The sequence below is a fragment of the Macaca thibetana genome, chromosome 16 (genome assembly GCF_024542745.1).
Source record: "Macaca thibetana thibetana isolate TM-01 chromosome 16, ASM2454274v1, whole genome shotgun sequence".
NCBI lineage: Eukaryota > Metazoa > Chordata > Mammalia > Primates > Cercopithecidae > Macaca > Macaca thibetana.
In genome coordinates, this window is record NC_065593.1 from 77,013,506 (window position 1) to 77,038,601 (window position 25,096).

At 39.8% G+C, this 25,096-nt stretch overlaps 1 protein-coding gene across 5 annotated transcripts in view; it reads right to left on the bottom strand.

The window, feature by feature from the left end:
* TLK2 (tousled like kinase 2) overlaps positions 1-25,096 on the bottom strand; it is a 143,456-nt gene that overhangs the window by 46,850 nt on the left and 71,510 nt on the right. For all 5 annotated transcript variants that reach the window (XM_050764844.1, XM_050764842.1, XM_050764841.1 and 2 more), the window contains 4 exons: positions 18,776-18,871; positions 17,409-17,501; positions 11,009-11,119; positions 6,453-6,589 (listed from right to left, as the gene is read on the bottom strand). In XM_050764844.1, coding sequence (XP_050620801.1) covers positions 6,453-6,589; positions 11,009-11,119; positions 17,409-17,501; positions 18,776-18,871 — 437 coding nt within the window. The remainder of the gene's footprint in view (positions 1-6,452; positions 6,590-11,008; positions 11,120-17,408; positions 17,502-18,775; positions 18,872-25,096) is intronic.

Sequence of the window (25,096 nt, forward strand, 5' to 3'; positions counted from 1 at the left end):
ATTATCATTAGCTAGACCTCCTCATCTCTACTTGCAGAACATATATAAGGTTGGCTCTCCACATCTATGGATTCAACCAACTGCAGATTGAAAATACAGGCGAAAAAAAAAGGATGGCTGCACCTATACTGAATATGTACAAACTTTTTCCCTTGTTATTATTCCATAAACAATATGACAATTATTTACACAGCATTTACATTTATTAGGTATTATAGGTAATCCAGAGGTGATTTAAAGTATATGGGAGGATATGCATAGGTTATATGCAAATACTACACATTTTATATCAGGGACTTGAGCATTCATGGATTTCGGTATCTGAGGGAGGTCCTGTAACCAATTCCCCACAAGAGACAATTGTATATATCATTCATGGCTTGAAAGAAATCTGGGTTGAGACACAGAATCCTTAAGTAAAATCACAGTATTTCTTCTGGAGAAAACATTTACCTTAACTGAGCATGAATTTCCCAATTAAAAAACTGGTAAACATCTTTAGCTCATTTCTACCCCTTTCAGGGGCCATGAATGTAAGGCACTCTGAACTCCCTACAGATAAACATACAATATACAGTAGCTTAGTGGAGTGCCACAACATTTTGTCTTTGAAGATTAACAGTATTTTGCAAAGTTGAGATTTTAGCAATCACCTTGATCAAACATAAAATAAAAACAATCTTCTATTATTTTCAAGGACAATTCATATGTTTAATCACTTCAGATTCACCAAGAAAGGATCCCCACAGCCATCATATATATAAACCATAACACAAGGGACACAGATTCCAAAACATCTTTAGGGAAATCCTAAACTGCACATTCTGAGAACAAGACTTTGAACATGAAAGTTGATGCACCAAAGATCAATGTTATGTATTTTAAGGATTCTCATATAAATTCTTGATGTTCTTGAAACTATTTAGCTATTTACATCGAAGAAGAAAAGAATAGAGACTATCAGTGGTACTTCATTTAGATTTATTTTGGGAGTACAAAGTCTGGATTATGTCAAACTATAACTTCTCATAGAACAGGAATCGTGTCTTAGCAATCCATATATCCCCCAGCATGTATAACAGTGCCTTTCACAGAGTTGATCTTTATTTCTTGTATAGCATCAATTTTAGAGATTGCTCGCCCTTCATCACCCATAGCAAGAGGCTATTTCTTCTATATTTTACAGAAGTATTGAGGACCCAATAAATCCATCTCACTCAAATCTAAATAACTCTATTTACAAAGCCATTGCCTGCAAAAGAAAAACAAGATAATCAATCTTCTGCACCATTATGGGTTGTGTCCCCCAAAAGATATATTAGTCATTAGTGCCTCAGGATATGACCTTATTTGGAAACAGGGCGAATAAAGATATTACTAGTGAAGATGAGGTCTACTGGACACGACAGGACCTTAATCCAATACGACTGGTGTCCTTATGAGAAAAGGAGACACAGAGACGCACAGGGAGAGCACCATGTGGAAGAGGAGGCAGAGAATGGAGTTATGCCGCCGCAGGCCAAGGAACACCTGGGGCTGCCACACTGCTGAAGTGGCAAAGAAAGATGTTCCCTAGAGGCTTGAGGAAGTATGGTCCCGCCCCACCTTGATTTCAGATCTTTAGATTCCTGAGGTGTGAGAGAATACATTTCTGTTACTTTAAACCACCCAGTTTATGGTATCTGTTACAGCATCCCAGGAACGGAAGGCGGGCGCCTTCAGCAGCAACACTACCTTCTACACTTCAACTACACTAGAAGTAACGAGTAGTAAAGGTATTTTAAAAACTGTGGCCGGGGCCGGGCGCGGTGGCTCAAGCCTGTAGTCCCAGCACTTTGGGAGGCCGAGACGGGCGGATCACGAGGTCAGGAGATCGAGAACATCCTGGCTAACACGGTGAAACCCCGTCTCTACTAAAAAAAAAAAAAACAAAAAAAAACTAGCCGGGCGCGGTGGCAGGCGCCTGTAGTCCCAACTGCTCCGGAGGCTGAGGCAGGAGAATGGCGTAAACCCGGGAGGCGGAGCTTGCAGTGAGCTGAGATCCGGCCACTGCACTCCAGCCTGGGCGGTAGAGCGAGACTCCGTCTCAAAAAAAAAAAAAAAAAAAAAAAAAAAAAAAAAAAAAAAAAAAAAAAAAAAAAAAACTGTGGCCGGGTGTGGTGGCTCACACCTGTAATCCTGAAACTTTGGGAGGCCGAGGTGGGCTGATCACTTGAAGTCAGGAGTTTGAGACCAGCCTGGCCAATATGGTGAAACCTCGTCTCTACTAAAAATACAAAAATTAGCCAGGAGTGGTGGCGTGCACCTGTATTCCCAGCTACTTGGGAGGTTGAGGCAGGAGAATTGCTCGAACCCGGGAGGCAGAGGTTGCAGTGAGCCAAGATTGCGCCACTGCACTCCAGCCTGGGCAACAGAGTGAGACTCCATCTCAAAAAACAAAAAAAAGCACGTATTTCCAGTCATTATTTTAACAAAATTATTTAAAGTAATCTGTTATCTATTTCATCTCTGAGACATCTGAAACCTCAAAACTTCAAACAACATGTCAATACCCCAGATGGCTTTGTTGTTGTTGTTTTTTTTTTTTTGGAGACGAAGTCTCGCTCTGTCACCCAGGCTGGAGTGCAGTGGCGTGATCTCAGCTCACTGCAACTTCCACCTCCCAGGTTCAAGCAATTCTCCTGTCTCAGCCTCCCGGGTAGCTGGGACTACAAGCGCATGCCACCATGCCCGGCTAATTTTTGTATTTTTAGTAGAGATGGGGTTTCCCCATGTTGGCCAGGCTGGTCTCGAACTGCTGACCTTAGGATATCCACCCACCTCGGCCTCCCACACTGCTGGGATTACAGGCATGAGCCACCATGACCAGCCAGATGAGATTTTTAAAGATTCCCAGCATTTCATATATTCTGTACAAACTAGGAGCTGTGAAATGGTATACAATACCTAAAGATCTAATGTTTATAAAATCAACAAAATGAATGACTTTGTTATGGATCATATGACTGAGAATCAGATGGTTTGACATAAATTGCTTTAAAACGGATACTGGTTGGGAGGACAAGGTGGGTGAATCACTTGAGGTCAGGAGTTCAAGACCAGCCTGGCCAACATGGCAAAACCCTGTCTCTACTAAAAATACAAAAATTCACCGGGCATAGTGGTGGGCGCCTGTAATCCCAACTACTGAGGAGGCTGAGGCAGGAGAATCACTTGAACTCGGGAGGCGGAGGTTGCAGTGAGCCGAGATCGTGCCACTGCACTGCAGCCTGGGTAACAGAGTAAGGCTCTGTCTCAAAATAAAATAAATACAATGGATACTGGAACTTGTCACACTTCAGAAATACCTGAACTGGCATTACAATGCTGTAAGCTTTAATTTCTTCCTCTAATTACATGCATCTTAAATGATCACAATTTTGTACACAGGTCAAATCTCCCCCCCGCCCCCGCTTTTTTTTTTTTTGAGACAGGGTCTCGCTCTGTCACCCAGCCTGGAGTGCAGTGGCACAATCTTGGCCTCACTGCAACCTCTGCCTCCCATGTTCAAGCAATTCTCCTGCCTCAGCCTCCCAAGTAGCTGGGATTACAGGCGTGTGTCACCATGCCCAGCTAATTTTTGTATTTTTAGTAGAGACAAGGTTTCATCATGTTGGCCAGGCTGGTCTCAAACTCCTGGCCTCAAATGGTCTGCCCATCTCAGTCTCTCAAAGTGCTGGGATTACAGGTGTGAGCCACCACGTCCGGCCAAATCCCATTACTTTAATTTTGTTTATTTCAACATAAAGTCTTAGTGAATAATTTTTATTGCCTTGCCATGGACTGTTTGAGACTTCTTTAAACAAAAAGTGGTGCACTGAATAACATTAACATTTAGTATTTAACATTACTTTCTCAGAAGTATAAAATAAGTTATTTTTTCAACAGATTCAAACATACTGTGGAAAGCAAAAATTACTAAACTGGCCAAAAAATATTACAAATCTGATATAAATTTCCTATTAGACAACGAATCTTCTGTTTTAGGAAATTAAAGATCACTCAAAAAAAGAACCAGGGAACAAAAAGAACAACAACAACAACAACAAAACGGTGTTAAGGGTCCTATTGAGGTTATATATCATTATCTGATTCATTTTTTAAATGCCTTTAGGTTTGTCTCTTCCCATAAAACCTAGTATTGCTGCTAGTGTTCAGCTACTTCACCCACCAAATTACTTCACACGTCTTGGAGTTTCTCATGTGCAGAACTGTCATCTCTGAGGTTATTAGATACAGCCTTTTACAACTGGAGAATTTCAATTTCTATACTGAAGGAAATTAATTTATTAAAGCAAAATTTCAGGAACTAAAACACCTATAATTAATAGACATCAGCCAGAAACAGCTTTCCAAGAGAAGACATAGATTTCTTGCCATTTATATGGCTTAAAACAGTAAAACAGTGCTATCCACCTACAGTGAACAGTCCTACTTAGGGATTTCATTTACATAGTCTCACTTCCTCTGATTTGATGGCTCTACAGCAAAGTCATCATTTTGTACTCTACCATACAGATTTCCAGACCCTCATGGGCATCAAGTTGCTTTTAGAATATGAGATAAAATATTGCTACTATCAGCAGTAAGTTCAATCACTTCTTTTTGTTTTGTTTTGTTTTGAGACAGGGTCTGGCTCTGTCGTCCAGGCTAAAGGACAGTGGTGCAATTCTCGGCTCACTGCACCACTCACTGCATCACTCACCTCTCCTCCTGGGCTCAAGTCATCCTCCCACCTCAGCCTCCCAAGTAGCTGGGACCACTGGTGAGGGCCACCACACCCAGCTAATTTTTGTATATTTTTAGAGACAGGGTTTCATAACGTTGCCCAGGCTGGTCTTGAACTCCTGGGCTCAATTGATCCACCCACTTCAGCCTCCCAAAGTGCTGGGATTACAGGCATGAGCCACAGCGCCCAGCCATAAGCACTTCTTAAAACTAATTACATCTCTATACAAACTCACCATCTTTCCTGAATCAAAATCTAAAAAGACTGCCATCTAAATAGTAGCCACTGACAGGGCTGCTCAGAGCCACTACCACTACTAGAAGTCAGTGTAAGCATTAGGTGGCTTTGGCCACTATGTGGATCTTAAGTTTTATCTTCTTCTGATTCCATTTTAACAAATTTGGAAACTGGATGGTATGTCACTTCCAGGGCAACTTGCATTTCTTAGCCAGGATGTTATAAACAGGTATCATACCTCCATGTAACCGCTGTTTATATTGCCCTGATACCTCTGCTATCACCAGCCACCTATGCTTAAGAATGCAGAGTGAATGCTGCTCTAAATGTCTGGTGCTGGCCTAAGAAAAGTCTGTGCTTTCCTTTCAAGGTATTCTTTGACTTGAAAGCCTCTTCACACACCAAAATATACATACATGAGGAACAATCATGAAGCAAAAACATGCTTAATCTAAGTTGGAGGTTAATGTTTCACACATAAAACAAGGACTACTAACATGTAATTCAGAGGTGAGTTTTAACAATTATTATAAATAGCATCAATATTTGTATTTTCTTTCACGCATAAGTTTCTTATTTGTCTCATTATTACTCAAAAGTAGTCATATGATTTCCAATTCATACTCAACAAGCTATTTCAGGAAAAAAACACAGGAAGGAAGGAAAGGCAGTCTATAGAACCTTCCGATTCATCATGACCTGGAGATTAAAAAAAAAAGATACACCAAAAGGTACTGCAATCTGAAGATATCTATATACATTTAAAGATCTAAGCTAATGGTAGCTAGTCACACAGTTGGAATTTGAGGATTTTAAATGTTAATTCCCTCCTTGGAATAAATACCTAAATGCTTCAAATCAAAAGTTATGACAAAGACACTGAATGTTCAAGATTCCAAGCTGCAGACAGGCACACGCAATGGGGTTGGTCACCACTGCCTTCCAGGAAGTGCCTCTCTGATGACTGGACACTGTCTCCTTAAATAATCCCAGGAACATGTCCTATAAAGTTCTTCAATGGTTTTATTCTGCTTTATACCTAAACTTAACTCAGGAAATTCTTTCTCAGGTCCTTTCACATTTCATTTTTCTATGGATCCACAATAAATGCTCAACAGACTCAATGAAAATTCATTATATAATTAGAAAGATAGAAAGTCAGACCCCAGGTTTTTCTTCCTTAGCTTCAGCAATTCTGATTCTTTTAAGTTTTAATGCAGAACTCATTCTTTATTTTCTGGAACTTTTTGTATTCCTGATTTTACTTGTGTCATTTTTTTTCAGGACTTCACTTCATTTGATACATTTCTTTACACATGTGGTGACTAAAAAACTAACTGAAAAGATGACTACCAATACTAGGATTATTAATGACTACAATTACAGAAAACCAAAAAAATCCAAACGAACTTTTCAATTCTCCATTTAATCATAACAATTCACTTACTTGATAAGATTCTGAAAAGCATAACCATCTGTCCACTGTTCAGTAAATGAGGCCCCATGTCGGACAGTAGTAAAGTGGCCCAATCTCAAGCGGTCTTGCATGCTCTTATCTCTACATGCCATCTTCTCTTGTTTTGACTTAGGGGAAACAGACAAAAAAAGGAATTCAATACCAATTAGCATGGATAAAGATACTTCTTAGAAACTAAAACTAAAACATTTAACATTATCAGGAAACATACTGTTGAAAACCGTACGCTTTCTCACAACAGTCAATAATGACTCCTTGGATGACTTACTATTCCTATTCAAACAAAGTAAACAAGATAGAACAATGAAACAACTGCAGGTTCTTCCTTGGTAAAGCTTTCCCAATCTGTCTATGTGTGTGCGTGTGTTTTTTTTTTTTTAAAGACAGAGTCTTGCTCTATCACCCAGATTGGAGGGCAGAGCCATGATCTCGGCTCACTGCAACCTCTGCTTCCCAGGTTTAAGCGGTTCTCCTGCCTCAGACTCCTGAGTAGCTGGGACTACAGGTGCACGCCACCACACCCGGATAATTTTTATTTTTTTTTTTTTTTTTGAGACGAGGTCTCACTCTGTTGCCCAAGCTGGAGTGCAGTGGTGCGATCTCAGCTCACTGCAACCTCCACCTCCTGGGTTCAAGTGATTCTTCTGCCTCAGTCTTCCAAGTAGCTGGGACTACAGGCACATGCCACCATGCCCAGCTAATTTTTGTATTTTTAGCAGAGACGGGGATTCACTATGTTGACCAGGCTGGTCTCGAACTCCTGACCTCGTGAGTCGCCTGCCTCAGCCTCCCAAAGTGCTGAGATTACAGGCATGAGCCACCATGCTTTTTCTATTTTTTAGTAGAGACTGGGTTTTGCCACGTTGGCCACACTGGTCTTGAACTCCTGGCCTCAAGTGATCAGCCCACCTCCATCTCCCAAAGTGCAGAGATTACAGGCCTGAGCCACCATGTCCAGCCTGCCTAGGTGTTTTTAATCTTAAGAGTTCAGCATCTCACATTTGGGCCACATCAATGCCTAGCTCTTAAGCTGTTTCCCTATTTTCTGTTTCTTCTCTAATCTTTTCCAGAGAACTGCTGACAATTCATCTTCTCAGAACACCACTTTGCACACTTCCAGTTTGATGTTCCAAATCTTCCATGGGTCTTTGCTACCAAACTTTGGATCCAAACAAGAAAAACTCCTCCATGCGCTAGAAGATTATATCTGCCTCCCTGCAGAATTCTTACTCCAGAACACCTTATATACTCCTGATTCCTGAGAACATCATTTATTGAACATAGGTTTATTTAAAAACAATTATACGTCATGAACTGTAAGAATGTTAAGTACAGAACATAGAAAAAAACTGGTGTTCACAGCCTAGAGAGGCGGGGGGTTATAACCACTAAATAATTAATAGGTAATTCTAAGTACAAACTGTGGTAAAGAATTGGTAAAGTACTAAGTAATCCCAGCAAACGAGGCGGGCGGATGTGGTAAACAGTGAAATTCAAAGGAAAATGGCGGGAACCCGGGAATTGCAAGCCGAGATCGCGCCACTGCACTCCAGCCTGGGCACTGTGAGAGATGATACCATGGGATAAACGTCCTTGAGATGCCCTATTTTCAACTGACAGGCAATTTATAGCTGCAGTTTTCCATGCCCAGAACACATTCTTCCTCTTCTTTATAGCTTTCTCCAATTAGTCTCCTGCCCTTGATTTATTTTAGTGAATTTCTTTTCTTTCTTTCTTCTTTTTTTTTTTTTAAGAGACAGGGTCTCACTCTGTTGCCCAGGCTGGAGTGCAGCAGTGCAATCACAGCTTACTACAGCCTCCAACTCCTGGCTCCAGTGATCCTCCCACCTCAGCCTCCTGAGTAGCTAGGACTACAGGTGTGTGCCACCACACCCAACCAATTTTAGTGAATTCTTAGTAAGTGCACTGCTCACCTGAATAGGTTTCCTTATATATGTGAATGTATCTCATTCTCCCACCCTCATGTAGACTGTTACCCTCTGATGGCAGAACTGTGTCTTTTGTTTCTTAGATTCATGCAAACTGTTCTATTATGAGAAATTCATTCTCTTTTTTATTACTAAGTAGTATTCCACTGTATGACCATATCATAATTCGTATATACAGTCACTTGTTAAGAGACACCTAGGATGTTTCCGCTTTTTGGCTATGAATAAAATTGCCATGAATATTCTCACACAAGTACTTTTATGGACATTTGCTTTCTTCTGTTTTTAAAAATAAAGATGGTCTCACTGTGCTGCCCAGGCTAGTCTCAAACTCCTGGGTTCAAGTGAACCTCGTGCCTGAGCCTCCCAAAGTGCTGGGATTACAGGTGTAAGTCACCATGCCCGGCCAACATTTACTTTCATTTGTCTTGGGTAAATGCCAGGAGAGGAACTGCTGGATCACAGGATTTAGTGCATATTTATCTCAAATAGACAAATTGTCCAAAAACCTTCTGAAGTGGCTGTAATATTTTACATTTCTACTGGTATAAGAAATCAGGCTGTCCCCTATCTTCACCAACCCTTGGATCTGTCAGGTTTTTTTAACTTCTAGTCATTCTACTGAGTATGTAGTACTATCTCACACTAGTTTTACGTTGAATTTTCCTGATGGATAAAGCCATTGAGCATGTTTTCATGCTTGCCATTTGCATATTTTTATATACTCTTTTTTTTGTAAACTATCTGCTCAAGTCTCCTGCTTATGTTTAATGAGTTGCCTTTTTATGATTAAGTTATAAGAGATTTTATGTATTCAAATTCTACGAAAGATAATATTGCACTCTATGATTGCATTTTCATTTGTGTGGTTTTTTTTGGCTTGTTTTTGTTTTGAGATGGTCTCAGTCTACCACCTAGGCTGGAGTGAAATGGCATGATCTCAGGCTCACTGCAATCTCTGATTTCAAGTTCAAGTGATTCTCGTGTCTCAGCCTCCAGAGTAGCTAAGATTACAGGCGCATGCCACCACACCCGCCCATTTTTTGTATTTTTAGTAGAGACGGGGTTTCATTCACCATGTTGGTCAGGCTGGTCTCAAACTCTTGACCTCAAGTGATCCGCCCTCATTGGCCTCCCAAAGTGCTGGGATTACAGGCATGAGCCACCACACCCTGCCCATTTATGCTTCTTTATATTGCATCACGGTGTAGCAGATACTCAATAAACATTCCCTACTTAGAAAGTCAGTAAGTAGGTACTACAATTTCAGCTCTTTTGGAAACAAATTTAAATTTTGTTATGTACTACTCCTAGCAAATAGAAAGTTCTGTTTTCCTGTGAGAACTTAGAGACAGCGTTATGTTTACTTTTTGTAGTATGCTATTTAGAGTTTAGTACAACTGGCTGAATCTATGCTGATTTCCAGAAGTATTCTAAAACTTCAAAGAAATTATCTGGATTAGCATATATTTTATTTTTTTCTCACTCTCAGAAAAAATTTTAAAAAGTGATTTCTCTTCTATAAAGTTGATTAATGAGTCAAAGAATGAAACAAAATTTTCCCCAGTATCTTCGGCCTCAATAAAATAATCCATTCACTTTTACTGAGACAGTGTTTACTGTCTTTTTAACAACATTCCAAAGATTTCAAGAAAATAAATCCCCAGTATATCTCAAACCTCTAGTTTGTTCTTGTAATATTGTCATTAGGAAGTATAGCCTTCTTAAAACTTCTAAGAAATAGGCCGGGCACAGAGATGAGCGCCTGTAAACAGAGCAGTTTGGGAGGCTGAGACAGGTGGATCACTTGAGGTGAGGAATTCAAAACCAGCCTGGCCAACATGGCGAAACCCTATATAAAAATACAAAAATTGGCCAGGCATGGTGGCGCATGCCTGTAAACCCAGCTACTCAGGAGGCTGAGGCAGGAGAATCGCTTGAACCCAGGAGGCAACGGCTACAGTGGGCTGAGATCATGCTACTCTACTCCAGCCTGGATGAGACTCAGTCTCAAAAAAAAAAAACAAAAAACAAAAAAAACTTCTAATAGTTACTAATAACTACTAACAGAGATAAGTGACAACTAACCAATGAATATAATAAAGGGGACATCAGCCAATTAAGTAATCATATACAAGTATATGACAACTTTAATTTTTTAATGCACAAAGCATTTAATTATCACATTATTATATACATAATTTACTCTAAATGCCATCTCTGAAACAAAAATGCAACTATTGTTAATGATTCTAATAGTAATAGGATACTCACATCAATTGATAGAATGAATATAAGAATTTAGGAGAGCAATACCCCAAATAAACTCAACTAGGACAAGCTGTCCCTGTTCAATATCACACTCAAAGCAATGCACAGCAACAAAGCATATCTCAAATTAACACTCTGGATGCTTGGTCTGGTGTCCATGCAAGGAAAAAATTCTAATTGTCAAATCATGTTCCTAAAAAGCTCTACTTTTAAATATTTTCATCTCAAGTAAAGAATAAAAAGACACACAATGACACACATTGAGTATCTTAGGACACAGAGTTTAGGCCAACATTATTCACTGACCTTTTCTATAAGGAGTTTCTTGCTCATTGTCACACATCTATTTAATCGTTCCTTGTATTTCTCTAGCATCTTTTGCTGTTCATCAATCTGCCGTCTCAAATCACAGTTGGCCTTCAATGAGAAAAAAATTTTTAATTAGCTCCAAGGAAGAAGATTAACAGAAAAGCAGTTTCTAGGGAGAGAAAAAAAAATCATTTCTATACGTTGTTCTATCAAAAGCAAAATTAAAGTTCAAACAGGTAAGAAGTAACTATGTCTTAGAAAAAGTAAATAATTCATTCCTTTATTCTCTCATAATATATCATCTATTTGTAAATGATAAATTGAATAACTAAGTTCAGCATGTTTTTCTACCGATCATATTTTGCTCCTGCCAATAACCAGTTACAGCTAATCTTGTAATCACAAACACCTAAGCGATCGCAAAATAATAATTTAAAAAATGTTAAGGCTGGGAATAATGGCTCACGCGTGCAATCCTAGCACTTTGGGAGGCCGAGGCGGGCAGATGACTCGAGGTCAGGAGTTCAAGATGAGCCTGGCCTACATGGTCAAACCCCATCTCTAATAAAAATTTAAAAATCAGCCAGGCATGGTGGCAGGAGCCTGTAATTCCAGCTACTTGGGAGGCTGAGGCGGGAGAATCACTTGAACCCAAAGGCGACGGTTGCAGTGAGCCAAGATTGCGCCACTGCACTCCAGCCTAGGTGACAGAATAAGACTCTTATCTCAAAAAAAAAATAAAAAAAAACTAAACTACAATGAATGTTTAAAATACAAAGAGTGATTAAGCACGTACAAAAAAATTACTGAATTTTATGTTTGCTTTGTTCTTTTTCTAGTCTTATTTAAGAAATATAAATTTGCATAAATGTTCCTCACCAGAGAAGCTAGGCACGCCCATGCCCACAAAAGACAGAACAAACAAACAAGGTCCTGATTCAAGAATGCCAGAATGTAAATATACAGCTAATTTAGCTGTGGTCAGAAGCCTACAGTGTGGACTAAAAACTTAAAGTCTCCTGCAATAACAGAGAAGGAAAGAACCACTAACCCAAGGATGAATTTGACTTGTAAGTCCTGAATTTATTCCTTTTGTGTTTTAAAAAAAAAAAAAAAAAAAAAAAAAAAAGATCTCAGCTCTTCTAGCAAATAATATTACCTCATAAAAACTCACTTAAATTATGAAAAAGAAAACCCTGTTATGTGTTTCTAAAATAAAAGCACAAACAGAAGATATTACACGATACTCAATTTTTGAGACTTTGTAGCTTCATTAAAATGTTTTATCATTTTTTCTTTTGTATAATATAGCTTCATTTTAAAAGTAACCCATGGGAAACAGCTTCTGTCGCCAAATGTTTCTCCTCTCCTTATCAGCATAATTTCTTCCTGTTAGTTTTTGTACAGAACCATATTATCAAAGGCAGAGTGTAACTACATTTGGGTAAGTGTGATTACCAAATTCATACTAAGAAATCTACAAAGCAAAGATCATTTAATGTTTATGGAAAACCCAGTCTATTAATAAGGTGAGTGTTCCCTTGAAATCTATAATCAAATGTATGAAATCAGTCAACCTCTTGGCAGTTATTTAAAATGTTAAGAATTTTAAGTTTTTGTGGCTTCTGACACTAATGTCTTCAAGGAGTTCATGTTTAAAGTAACAGCTGGCCGGGCGCGGTGGCTCAAGCCTGTAATCCCAGCACTTTGGGAGACGGAGACGGGTGGATCACGAGGTCAAGAGATCGAGACCATCCTGGCTAACACGGTGAAACCCCGTCTCTACTAAAAAACACAAAAAAACTAGACGGGCGAGGTGGCGGGCGCCTGTAGTCCCAGCTACTCGGGAGGCTGAGGCAGGAGAATGGCGTAAACCCGGGAGGCGGAGCTTGCAGTGAGCTGAGATCCGGCCACTGCACTCCAGCCTGGGCGACAGAGTGAGACTCCGTCTCAACAAAAGAAAAAAAAAAAAAAAAGTAACAGCTGGTGGCTGGCACGCGTGGCTCATGCCTATAATCCCAGCACTCTGGGAGGCCAAGGCAGGAGCATTGCTTGAGCCCAGGAGTTCAGCCTTGGCAACATGGCAAAACGCTATCTCTATAAAATTTTGAAAATTAGCCATGTGTGGTGGCACATGCCTCTGATGCCAGCTATTCGGGAGGCCGAGGATTGCTTGAGCCTGGGAGGTCGAGGCTGCAGTAAGCTGTGATTGCACCACAGCACTCCAGCTTGGGAGACAGAGCAAGACAGTTTCCTCTTTTTTTAAATTTAAAAAAAAAAAAAAAAAAAGCAGCTGGCTAGTAGCCCCCAATGCAGCCATACCCAACATCTTACTAAAATGGCAAAATTCAGTGACTGACATCTGAAAGAATATACAAGACATGTAGTCTTTCCTCCACTGTCGATTCTCTAGATCTTCTAGAAGCACAAGTTCTAATCAACCTAAAAACAACGCAGCTGCCCTCTGTGTCTTCCTTTTTTATTTACCTACTCCTTTAATACTGCTCTACATACAAATAAAGACTGCAACTGTCTGAAGACGATGGAGTAGAAGGGGCAGTGGTGAGTGAAGGAAACATATTGCTTCTTAGAAAACATAAGCAAATATTTTTTTAAAACTCCTAAAGCAGTACCCACGTTAGGATTCAAGTTTTTCTCATACTCTGTCATCTCAATCTTAAAGAGTTAGATGATGGAGAAAGGCACACCCACAATTCTTTCTCAGTCCGGCAGAGCTTCTCTGTACAAAACCCTGACAGATACTGGAATTTGGCAAAGAGCTTTTTACACCCACAAACCATTTCATTATAAATCTTCGATGGCAATTCAACCAGCACCCAAATGAATAAAAACAGGAATAAGAGCAACTCCACGCAAGTATACATATCTGAACAATGAAAAACAGAACACAGTGCTGAGACTACGTGTGGGTCTTCTCATTCAAAGATGGAGAAAAGGAAATAAAAATAACAATAGTAAATAAAAACAACAAAAAAATTAGGCCCAAGGAATACAGAAAATCAGCTTGAAAACACCCATAGAAATCAAAAGAACATTTTAGAATTCTTGTCATATTTCATAAAATGCAAAAAGACATGATATCTAGGAAATAAGAACCAAAAACCCTAGAGAATATACAGGATGGGATAAGAAAGTATATTACATGAGGGGAAAAAAGCAGGGAAATTTAAAATGTAAATAATAGGCCTGGCACAGTGGTTCGCGTCTGTTATCCCAGCACTTTGGGAGGCCAAGGCAGGAGGACTGCTTGAGCCCAAGAGTTCAAGACCAGCCTGGGCAACATAGTGAGACCCTGTTTCTACAAAAAATAAAAAAATTAGCCAAGCACAGTGGCACGTGCCGGTAGTCCCAGCTATTCAGGAGGCTGAAGTGAGAGGACTGGTTGAGCCTGGGAGATGAAGGCTGCAGTGAGCCGTGACAGTGCCACTGCACTCCAGCCTGGGCGACAGCAAGATACTGTCTCAAAAAATAAAAATATAAACAATAAAATCAAAATTCACATGAGCTGCAGTAAATGCCAGAAATATACAGAAGACAGTGTTTAATGAGATTCAGAAGTAAGAGGCAATCACATTAAAATGAGACATAACATGTTAGAAATAAAGGAGAGAAATCAGAGATTCAAGCTAAGAGCCAAGAAGAAACCAATATGAAGAGGGATAAAAGCATAGTTAGACATAATCACGCATTTTCAAAATAAAAATATATAAACCCACATATAGATACACCCTGGGGTAATATTTAACAAATTATGGTGTTTCCTGCTTTGGTCATGAACTTCTCTGAAATACTAAATGCTTGAAAAACTGAAGGAGAGACAGAGAGAGAGAATGTGTGTGTTATATTTGAGAGGCAGAATGAACAAAACAAAGGGTTATGATACCAAAATCCTGCACACAGTGTTGTCTTTTCATGGGAGGGCAAAAGAGAATTCTCAGGTCTGTAAGGCACAGAAAATTTAATACTGACAAATCCTTGCTGAAAAATAATCACTTAAAAATGTATCACCATCAACAGATAAAACAAAAACTATAAATAAAAAAAAAACTGTTGATAAGCTTTGAAATCAGTTGAAGAAACAAGTCTAACAATGACTACAAATTTGGTAATAAAGCTGTCTCTGCCTACACTCTAGACGTAAGAACTTAGTATCATATAAAGTAGCAAAAATGATAATTTAATAATAATAATATAAGCCGAGCGCAGTGACTCACACCTGTAATCCCAGCACTTTGGCAGGACAAGGCGGGCCGATCACTGCAGGTCAGGAGTTTGAGACCAGCATGGCCAACATGGCAAAAACCCATCTCTATTAAAAATACAAAAACAAGCCAGGCATTGTGGTGCATGCCTGTAATCCCAGCTACTTGGGAGGCTGAGGTAGGAGAATCACTTGAACCTACAGAGGCAGAGGTTGCAGTGAGCCAAGATCACGCCACTACACTCTAGCATGGGTTAAAAAGTGAGACTCTGTCTCAAAAAATAAATTAACTAACAATAATATAAACAGCCAAATGCAGTGGCACATGCCTATAGTCCCAGCTACCTGGGAGGCTGAGGTGGGAGGATCACTTCAGGTGGGGATTGGGGAGGGCACAGCTTGCAAGACTGTGCCACTGCACTCCGGCCTGGGTGACAGAGTGAGACCCTGTCTCAAAATAAATATATAAAATTAATAATAATATAAACACACTAGACTTTACTAATAAAGGCCAGACTTAGTTTAGTTATGTGCTGAATTCCAGGTTTTATATAAAAAGGAGTCAAACTACACTATTTTACCCTACGTTTTTATTAATTACAGAAATATAATACAAGTAAAAAAATTTTGGAGGTCAGATCATCATGAGTACAATGACTTTTATTATCTTTATTATTAAACATATACCTTTATTCAAACAAAATTGTACCCGAAGCCTAATAAGAAAGACTGACAAAGGCAAGGCCGCGGATCCCCACCTCGCTGTGTCACGGTAGCCCTGGAGGTTTCAGGACCCTAAAGAGGCAGATTAACTACCACATTAGCACAAATATGTTTAATAATAAAGATTATTTATGTAATGTATATATTACATATGTATATGTATACATATACATATTATTTATGTAATACATTATGTAATGTATTACAAAAAAGATTATTTATGTAATGTATACATTACATATGTATATATGTATGTATACATATATACATATGTATACATACACACACATATATACGTATCTCTCTCTCTCTCTCTCTCTACTTCAAACAGCTCAAAAAAATTACTGAAAAAAAAAAAAATGTACCAAATGTTTAATCCCAATTAATGGAATTATGAGTGACATATTTTTCTGTATTTGGTAAAGAGCATGTATAATCTTTTTTTTTTTTTTTTTTTTTTTTTTTGAGGCAGGGTGTTGCTCTGTTGTCCAGGCTAGAGTGCAGCGGCACGATCTTGGCTCACTGCAGCCTAGAGTTCCTGGGCTCAAGCATCTTCCCACCTCAGGCTCCCAGTAGCTGGGACCACAGGCACACCACCATGCCTGGCAAATTTTGTATTCTTTTGTAGAAATGGGGTCTTGCTGTGTCGTGCAGGCTGGTCTCAAACCCCTGGTGGCAAGCAATCCTACTGCCTCAGCCTCCCAAACTGGCAGGTATGAGCCACCATGCCCGGTCCTTTTTCTTATTTTTTTCTTGAGACAAAGTATCACTCTGTCGCCCAGGCTGGAATGCAGTGGCGCGATCTTGGATCACTGCAACCTCCACCTCCCAGGCTCAAATGATTCTCCCGCCTCGGCCTCCCAAGTAGCCGGGACTACAGCCGCTTGCCACCATACCAGGATAATGTTTTATATTTTTTAGCAGAGACAGGGTTTCTTTCCACCACGTTGGCCAGGCTGATCTCAAACTCTTGACCTCAAGTGATCCACCTGCCTCGGCCTCCCAAAGTGCTGGGATTACAGGTGTGAATCACCATGTCCAGCCCTTTTTACTTAAAGTATGAGCCAAAAGGCAAAATGGGCTAAAAAGTCCTTTTGAAATAACTTATAAAATTCAACAATATTTAAAAAGCTTCACTGGAATGGGAAAACAACACTTTATACTTATTCCCACGGTTCTAGATGAAATATAACACTCCACATATCTATTCCTCCAGTATAAATTCAATCATTAAATATACTACAGTATAAGATTTCCAATTTAAAGGTAGTGTTTAGAATGTAGGAACCGGGTTCCTACTCGGATTCCCTCAATTAAAGAAAAATACCCAAATGTTCATTATTTCATTTTGTTATTTGGCTATAGTAACTACTACTATGACATGTACATAATACAAATATACATAACAAATGGTGCTTGCTATAAAATCTCTTACCACATTTTAATACTTACTCTTAATAAATCATCTATTCTTCCCTCCTTCTTCTCTAAGTCAGAATTCTTACTGTTTTCTAGTGCAGATATTTTTTCTATTGTGAGGTCGGACTACAGAGACAAAGGTAAAACAAATTTAGGATTAGTCTCAACATGTTATATGTCATCACACTCTTCTCATTACCTTTCTCGGAGGGGTGGGAAAAAAGCACTTGCTCACACAAATGGCCTAGAATCACATGGCTCAAGAAATGAAATCTGCTCGTCTCATCTCATTCTTCAAGTCCTCTGCTGGGTTTCCTATGTCCCACTACACCTACACTTCAAACACATGTTAATTCTGGAATCAAATGTATGAATTCTCACTACTGTGCACCGAACAATGTAGAAACATGTTACTCCAGTAATGAAACTAACTTTGAATAGAAAAGGATCTCATAGGAGACTTGACCCAAATGTCTAAGGAACAAATGCGCCATCTGGTGGAAACACAGAGCAATCAGAAGGGAAGAGAAGAAGCTACCTGAGTGCTCAACTATCTAACTGAACTGTACAAGAGCTGGTGGTGACTTAGATAAAATTCAAATGTGCTCCAGGGAGTTGTATAGTTCTTGAGATTTAAGAAATTCTCCTAGATTGCCAACCATCCTGTCTTGAAGGTAATATATATAGTATCAAAAGAGGCTTCAAGAAAACTCAGTATACTCAAAACTACAAAATGGAAGCTATAGCCACCATCCTTTGCAGGTATAATCCTCAAATGTTCAGAATACTCCCTAAATTAAAGAGTTTCTGAACATAATTTAAGGAGTAAGCCATGTTGGTATCTCACATCTGAGAGAAGTTTAGCCAGGTAAAAATAAGTAAGCAGGAAAAGGAATACATTAACTACTTTCATAAATTAGGGAATTAACATTTATTGAAAACCTGCTACAAGTACACTACTAAGAAACACTTTGTATACACTGTCTGAGATCATGAGAACCAACCACATTTTCACAGATGCTTTGTACTAAGAAAAACTGAGGCCCAGGACAGAATCTGAACTTAGGCCACAGTGCCAGAATCTGAACTGAGGCCTTCAAAGTGGAGGTACTTTTCTTCTGTGGAATACTGCAGGAAAAAAAAAAAAAAAAAAAAAGTGTGCACTTTCCTTAACGCCATGCTTTAGCATAAGCATTTCTGCTACAATACACCAGAAGAGTAAAGAAAAGTTAAAGCATCTTCCAAAGGACTTTAAACACCCATAATGCAAGTTCCGAATATAATACACACAAATAATGAGGTGGTCAGAGAAGACAGAGAAGAATCACAGACTACACAGGTTAGCACTTATTCCTACACAGCAGTTATGCCCCTCACTTGATTATCGATCACCAACCTACCTGGGTCTGTCTGTGCTGGATGGAGATCTGTTTTTGGGAGCTGCAGGAATGCTCTGTGTTGCCAGATCCTGTAGATGAGGGACTGTTTTGCTGAGCCTACAATAAAGGTGCATTACCAATTACAGGAAAGTTTGGCATCTTCTTCCACAAACACTTGTATTAATGCAAACAACTCCATAATTTATATCTCCACAATACAAACCCTTCTTATGAAAGTGAGAAGTCAGGGCCATGTGGCCAAGAAGAAAGTAAAACAATTCAAATATGAGACAAAGGGCTGGACATGGTAGTTGATACCAAGCTCCTGTAAACAGGTTTAAAGTATCAAATGCTTACAAATGAATTTTTAAAATACGAAAATTAGAAAAAAAGTTATTCCTGTAATAACTTGACTTTTTCACTTGTATTTTCATATGCTTTAGTCAGAAAAGGGGAGTGACACATCCAGTGCACAGGGGATGCACATAAAGGACTGCAAACCACTATTCAGAATAGACTCCTAAACACAAACATTCAGGTTAATTACATTATATCCTCAAAAGTACCTTTTTTTTTTTGATACAGATTTAGCCAGGCGTGGTAGCCAGGCGTGGTGGCGGGCACCTGTAGTCCCAGCTACTTGGGAGGCTGAGGCAGGAGAATGGCATGAACCCAGGAGGCGGAGCTTGCAGTGAGCCAAGATCGCACCACTGCACTCCAGCCTGGGTGACAGAGCAAGACTCTGTCCTGTAAGTGTAATTATTAGTTTCATTTTACAGATAAATAAAATAAAAATCAGAGATATTAAGGACCTATGTGGGTTCACAGAGCTAGTAGGTGGAGGAACCAGAATTGGGGGTTGTGTCCACAATAACTGCTCTCAATGACCACAGTAGACTGTTACCACCAGCCTGTGAGCAAACTAGCACTTCCTATACACAATTTCATTGAAGGCTCACAGCAGCCTTATCAGGCAGCATTATTAATGCCATTTTAATGTATCCATTCAATGACTATGTATTAAGTACTCTCTATGTCTATGTCTAAGCACTGTGCTAGGTGCTAGGTACACATGGCCAAGAGAAACCATAGACCCAGTCCTTACTCTGCCTTAATGAAGCTTACAATCCAAAAGAAGATTTACTAAACACTTAGCAAATATTTGTTGAAAGAAACTGTTGAACAAACAATCATATAATAAATACACAATCACAATTAGGATTAAGTGCTAAAAGAGCATGTAACAAGGCAGATAACCTAATCTAGAGGGTCAGGGATAAACCCTTTTTTAAAAAAGTTTATGATTTGAGGCTGAGCACAGTGGCTCATGCCTGTAATCCTAGCACTTTGGGAGGCCGAGGCAGGTGGATGACCTGAGGTCAGGAATTCAAGACCAGCCTGGCCAACATGGTGAAACACCATTTCTACTGGAAATACAAAAAATTAGCCGGGTGCAGTGGCATGTGGCTGTAATCCCAGCTACTCAGGAGGCTGAGGCAGGAGAATCGCTTGAACCTGGGAGGCGGAGCTTGCAGTGAGCCAAGACTGTGTCACTGCACTCCAGCCTGGGCAACAGAGCAAGACCTGTCTCAAAAAAAAAAAAAAAAAGTTTATGATTTGAGGCTGGGTGCAGTGGCTCAGGCCTATAATCCCAGCACTTTGGGAGGCCAAGGCGGGTGGATCAGCTAAGGTCAGAAGTTGAGGATCAACCTGGCCAACATGGTGAAACCTCATCTCTACTAAAAATAAATAAATAAATAAATTAGCTGGGTGTGGTGGTGGGCACCTGTAATCCCAGCTACTTGGGAGGCTGGGGCAGGAGAATCACTTGAGCCCAGGAGGTGGAGGTTGCAGTGAGTTGAGATCACGCCATTGCACTCTAGACTGGGTGACAGAGCAAGACTCCATCTTGCGGTGGGGGTCGCTAGGGGAGCGCCAGGTCTATATGATTCCAAATAACTAAAAATGTTCTCTACTCAAGAATGCAGCAAACCCTATCTTTTCTTACTAATTAAGGGTCATCATTATGAATCTCAAGTATTATAATGCACTAGGATACAAGCATTCTTTCCTTCAGTTATCATTTGATTGCTCTTACAATACTCTCCTTTTACAATGTGTTTCTATACAAATGACTGCTTGAACTATATTTATAATAAGAGCCGATAAGAATCAAATGATTAGACCAGGTGTAGTGGCTCACGCCTGTAATGCCAGCACTTTGGGAGGCCGAGGTGGGCAGATCACGAAGTCAGGAGTTCAAGACCAGCCTGGCCAACATGGTGAAACCCCGTCTCTACTAAAACTACAAAAAAAAAATAATAATCCAGGCATGGGGGCAGGCACCTATAATTCTAGCTACTCGGGAGGCTGAGGCAGAACTGTTTTAACCCTGGAGGCAGAGGTTGCGGTGAGCTGAGATCGTGCCACTGCACTCCAGCCTGGGTGACACAGCAAGACTTTGTCTCAAAAAAAAAAAAAAAAAAAAAAAAAAAGAATCAAATGATTAAAAGACACTTCTACAGATTTCTAGATACATGGTATATTGGTTTAAATATGCTTATATCTGATTCTAAGTTTTCTTCCAGCAAACTGAGGGTGTTAGAAAGTGATTTAGTGAGATATTTCTAAATTAAAGCTCACATAGGGCCGGGTGCAGTGGCTCATGCCTGTAATCCCGTCACTTTGCGGGGCCAAGGCAGGCAGATCACGAGGTCAGGAGTTCAAGACCAGCCTGGCCAATATGATGAAACCTCGTCTCTACTAAAAATATAAAAAATTAGCTGGGTGTGGTGGTGCGCACCTGTAGTCCCAGCTACTTGGGAGGCTGAGGCAGGAGAATAGCTTGAACCCGGGAGGTGGAGGTTGCAGTGAGCTGAGATCACGCCACTGTACTCCAGCCTGGGTGACAGAGTGAGACTCCATCTCAAAATAAAAATAAAAAAGGCATATATATATATATGGCCCAATGATAAGTAAAATGCAAAAGTTAACTGAGGAAGTAGGCAGTTAGGAAGTTCAAAGTGTGTGCACTTAACTTCCATGGAATACCATAAACAAAAAACAGTGTGCGCACTTTCCTTAACACCATGCTGCAGTATAAGCATTTCTGCTTCAATACACTAGAGGGTAAAGAAAAGCTCAAAAACTTAAAGCACCTTCCAAAGGACTTTAAATACCCATAATGCAAGTTCTGAATATAATACACAAAATGAGATACCATCAGAGACACAGAGAAGAGAAATCATAGGGATCCTCAGCGATCTCAGGGAATCATAGACTATCTAAGGTTAGCATTTATTCCTATGCAGCAAATATACCCCTCCATTGGTTATTAATCATCAGCCTACCTGGATCTGCCTGTGCTGGATAGAGATCTGCTTTTGGAAGTTGCAGGAATGGCTCTGTATTGCCAGATCCCATAGAAGAGGAAGCTAAAAGGCCCTTCTACAGATTTCTTGATGTACGGTATATGGGTTTAAATATGCTTATTTCTGATTCTAAGTTTTCTTCTAGCAAACTGAGGGTGTTAGAAAGTGATTCAGTATGATGTTTCCAAATTAAAGCTTTCTGTAAAAATACACATATAAATAGCTCATTGATAAGTAAAAATGCAAAAGTTAACTGAGGAAGTAGGCAGTTAGGAAATTCCTCAGTTGGGAAGCAGAAAATCCTCATGAAAATGAAAACAATGTTTTCAAAAGGTAAAAGGTACTACACAATATAAGGACCTCATGTGACAATGCTCAGATCAGTTAGAGAAAAAAATGCTGTAACTGATCATTCATTCGACATTAAATGTGATCCTCTGTGCCTGGTCCTATGTTAAAATCTAGAAATGCAAAACTGGAAAACAAAGAGACTATGTTACAAAAAAAAAAAAAAAAAAAAAATCCATGCCAACAACCTATATTAATCACTCTGATCCCTCATTCAGTTAAGCTAAATACATTTTCAAGACAACCCCAACAGCACAAAAGGAAAAATCCAAGACGAAAAAACAATGCCTAATCATAGAGTTAACAGATAATTCAATAAACAACTTTAAAAGTAAAGTATCAGTTCAGCACTTGATTTTCAATATTTTATAGTATAAAATGACAAACTGCTTTGGTTTGTTTCATAAACTGAAACTCTGCATTTAGATAACTGGATTAAAGGTTCTTAAGATTAAAAAAAATAAAATAGGTTCAGAGAGGATCAAAAGGATACTGTAGCTACAAAAATTAAAAAGTAAAGAACATGAACAATCAAATTGACAAAATAAGATTATCAAAGTTTAAAAAATTTAATAGGTGAGTTAAATATCAAAATGGACACAGCTGAATACACAGCCAGTAACCTAAAAGACAATGTCAAGAAAATCTCCCAGAAGAGGCTGGGAGCAGTGTGTCTCACGCCTGCAATCCCAGCACTTTGGGAGGCTGAGACGGGTGGATCACCTGAGGTCAGGAGTTCGAGACCAGCCTGGCCAACATAGTGAAACCCCATCTCTACTAAAAATATTTTTAAAAATTAGCTGGGTGTGGTGGAATGTGCCTGTAGTCCCAGCTACTCGGGAGGCTAAGGCAGGAGAATCGCTTGAACCCAGGTGGCAGAGATTGCAGTGAGCCAACATTGTGCCACTGCACTCCAGTCTGGGCGACAGGGTAAGACTCAATCTCAAAAAAAAAAAAAAAAAAAAAAAAAAAATCTCCCAGAAGATAAAACAAAAGGTTAAACGGAGCACAAAAGAAAAGAAACGTGAATAGCACAGAGACCCTGAAACTACCTAATGGTTTTCTAGAGAAAAGAACAGAGGAAATGAAATAATCAAAGAAACAGTAAAATAAAACTTCTCTGAAATAAAAAACCCTTTTCATTATTTAAAAAAAAAAAAATCAACAAACTCAAAATAGGGAACTTTCTCAGCCCGGTGCACTGGTTCTCTCACACCTATAATCCTAGCACTTTGAGAGGCCAAGGCAAGCTGATAGCTTGAGCTCAGGAGTTCCAGACCAGCCTGGCCAACATGGCAAACCCTGTCTCTACAAAATACATCAGGGCATGGTGTGGTGGTTCATGCCTGTAATCCCAGCATTCTGGGAGGTCAAGGCGGGTGGATCACTTGAGGTCAGGAGTTCAAGACCAGCCTGGCCAACATGGTGAAACTCTGTCTCTACTAAAGATACAAAAATTAGCCAGGCACAGTGGTGCGCGCCTGTAATCCCAGCTACTCAGAAGGCTGAGGCAGGAGAATTGCTTGAATCCGGGAGGCAGAGGATGCACTGAGCCAAGATCCATGCCACTGCACTCCAGCCTCAGTGACAAAGGAAGAATTCGCTCAAAAAACAAACAAACAAAAAATCAGCTAGGTGTGGTGGCACACATCTGTAGTCCCAGCTATTTGGGGAGGCTGAAGTGGGAGGATGGCTTGAGCCCAAGTGGTTGAGGCTGTAGGGAGCCAAGATCAGGCCACTGCACTCCAACAGCCTGGGTGACAAAATGAGACCGTCTTTTAAAAAAAAAAAAAAAAAAAAAAAAAAAAAGGAACTTTCTTCTTAACCTAAAAAATGACCACCTCTGAAAACCATACAGTAAACATGATACTTTTTTTTTTTTTGAGACAGATCTCACCCAGGCTGGAGTGCAGTGGCACAATCTTGGCTCACCGCAACCTCCGTCTCCTGGGTTCAAGCAATTCTCCTGCCTCAGCCTTCCGAATAACTGGGATTACAGGTGCGCACCACCACGCCTGGCTAATGAAATACTTATTTTTAAAGAACTCACATTTTCCCTTAAAATCATGAACAAGAAAGACAAGGATGTCCCAGCTAGCCACTTCTATTCAAAATTCTACTGAAGGTTCTAGTCAGGACAATCAGGCAAGAAAATTAAAAGCATCCAGATTGGAAATGATGTAATACTATATTCGCAGATGGCATGATTTTGTATATAAAAAGTCTTACCAAAAAAAATTATTAGAAATCATGAGTCCAGGCCGGGCATGGTGGCTCCCACCTGTAATTCCAGCACTTTGGGAAGCTGAGGCGGGTGAATCACAAGGTCAGGAGTTCGAGACCAGCCTGGTCAACATGGTGAAACCCTGTCTCTACTAAAAATACAAAAAATTAGTTGAGCGTAGTGGCGGGTGCCTATAATCCCAGCTATTCGGGAGGCTGAGGCAGGAGAATCACTTGAACCCGGGAGGCAGAGGTTGCAGTGAGCCGAGATTGCACCACTGCACTCCAGCCTGGGCGAAAGAGCAAGACTCCATCATGATAGATCAACATACAAAAATCAATTGTATTTCTATACTCTAGCAATGAGCAATCTGAAAATAAAATTAAGAAAACTATTCCA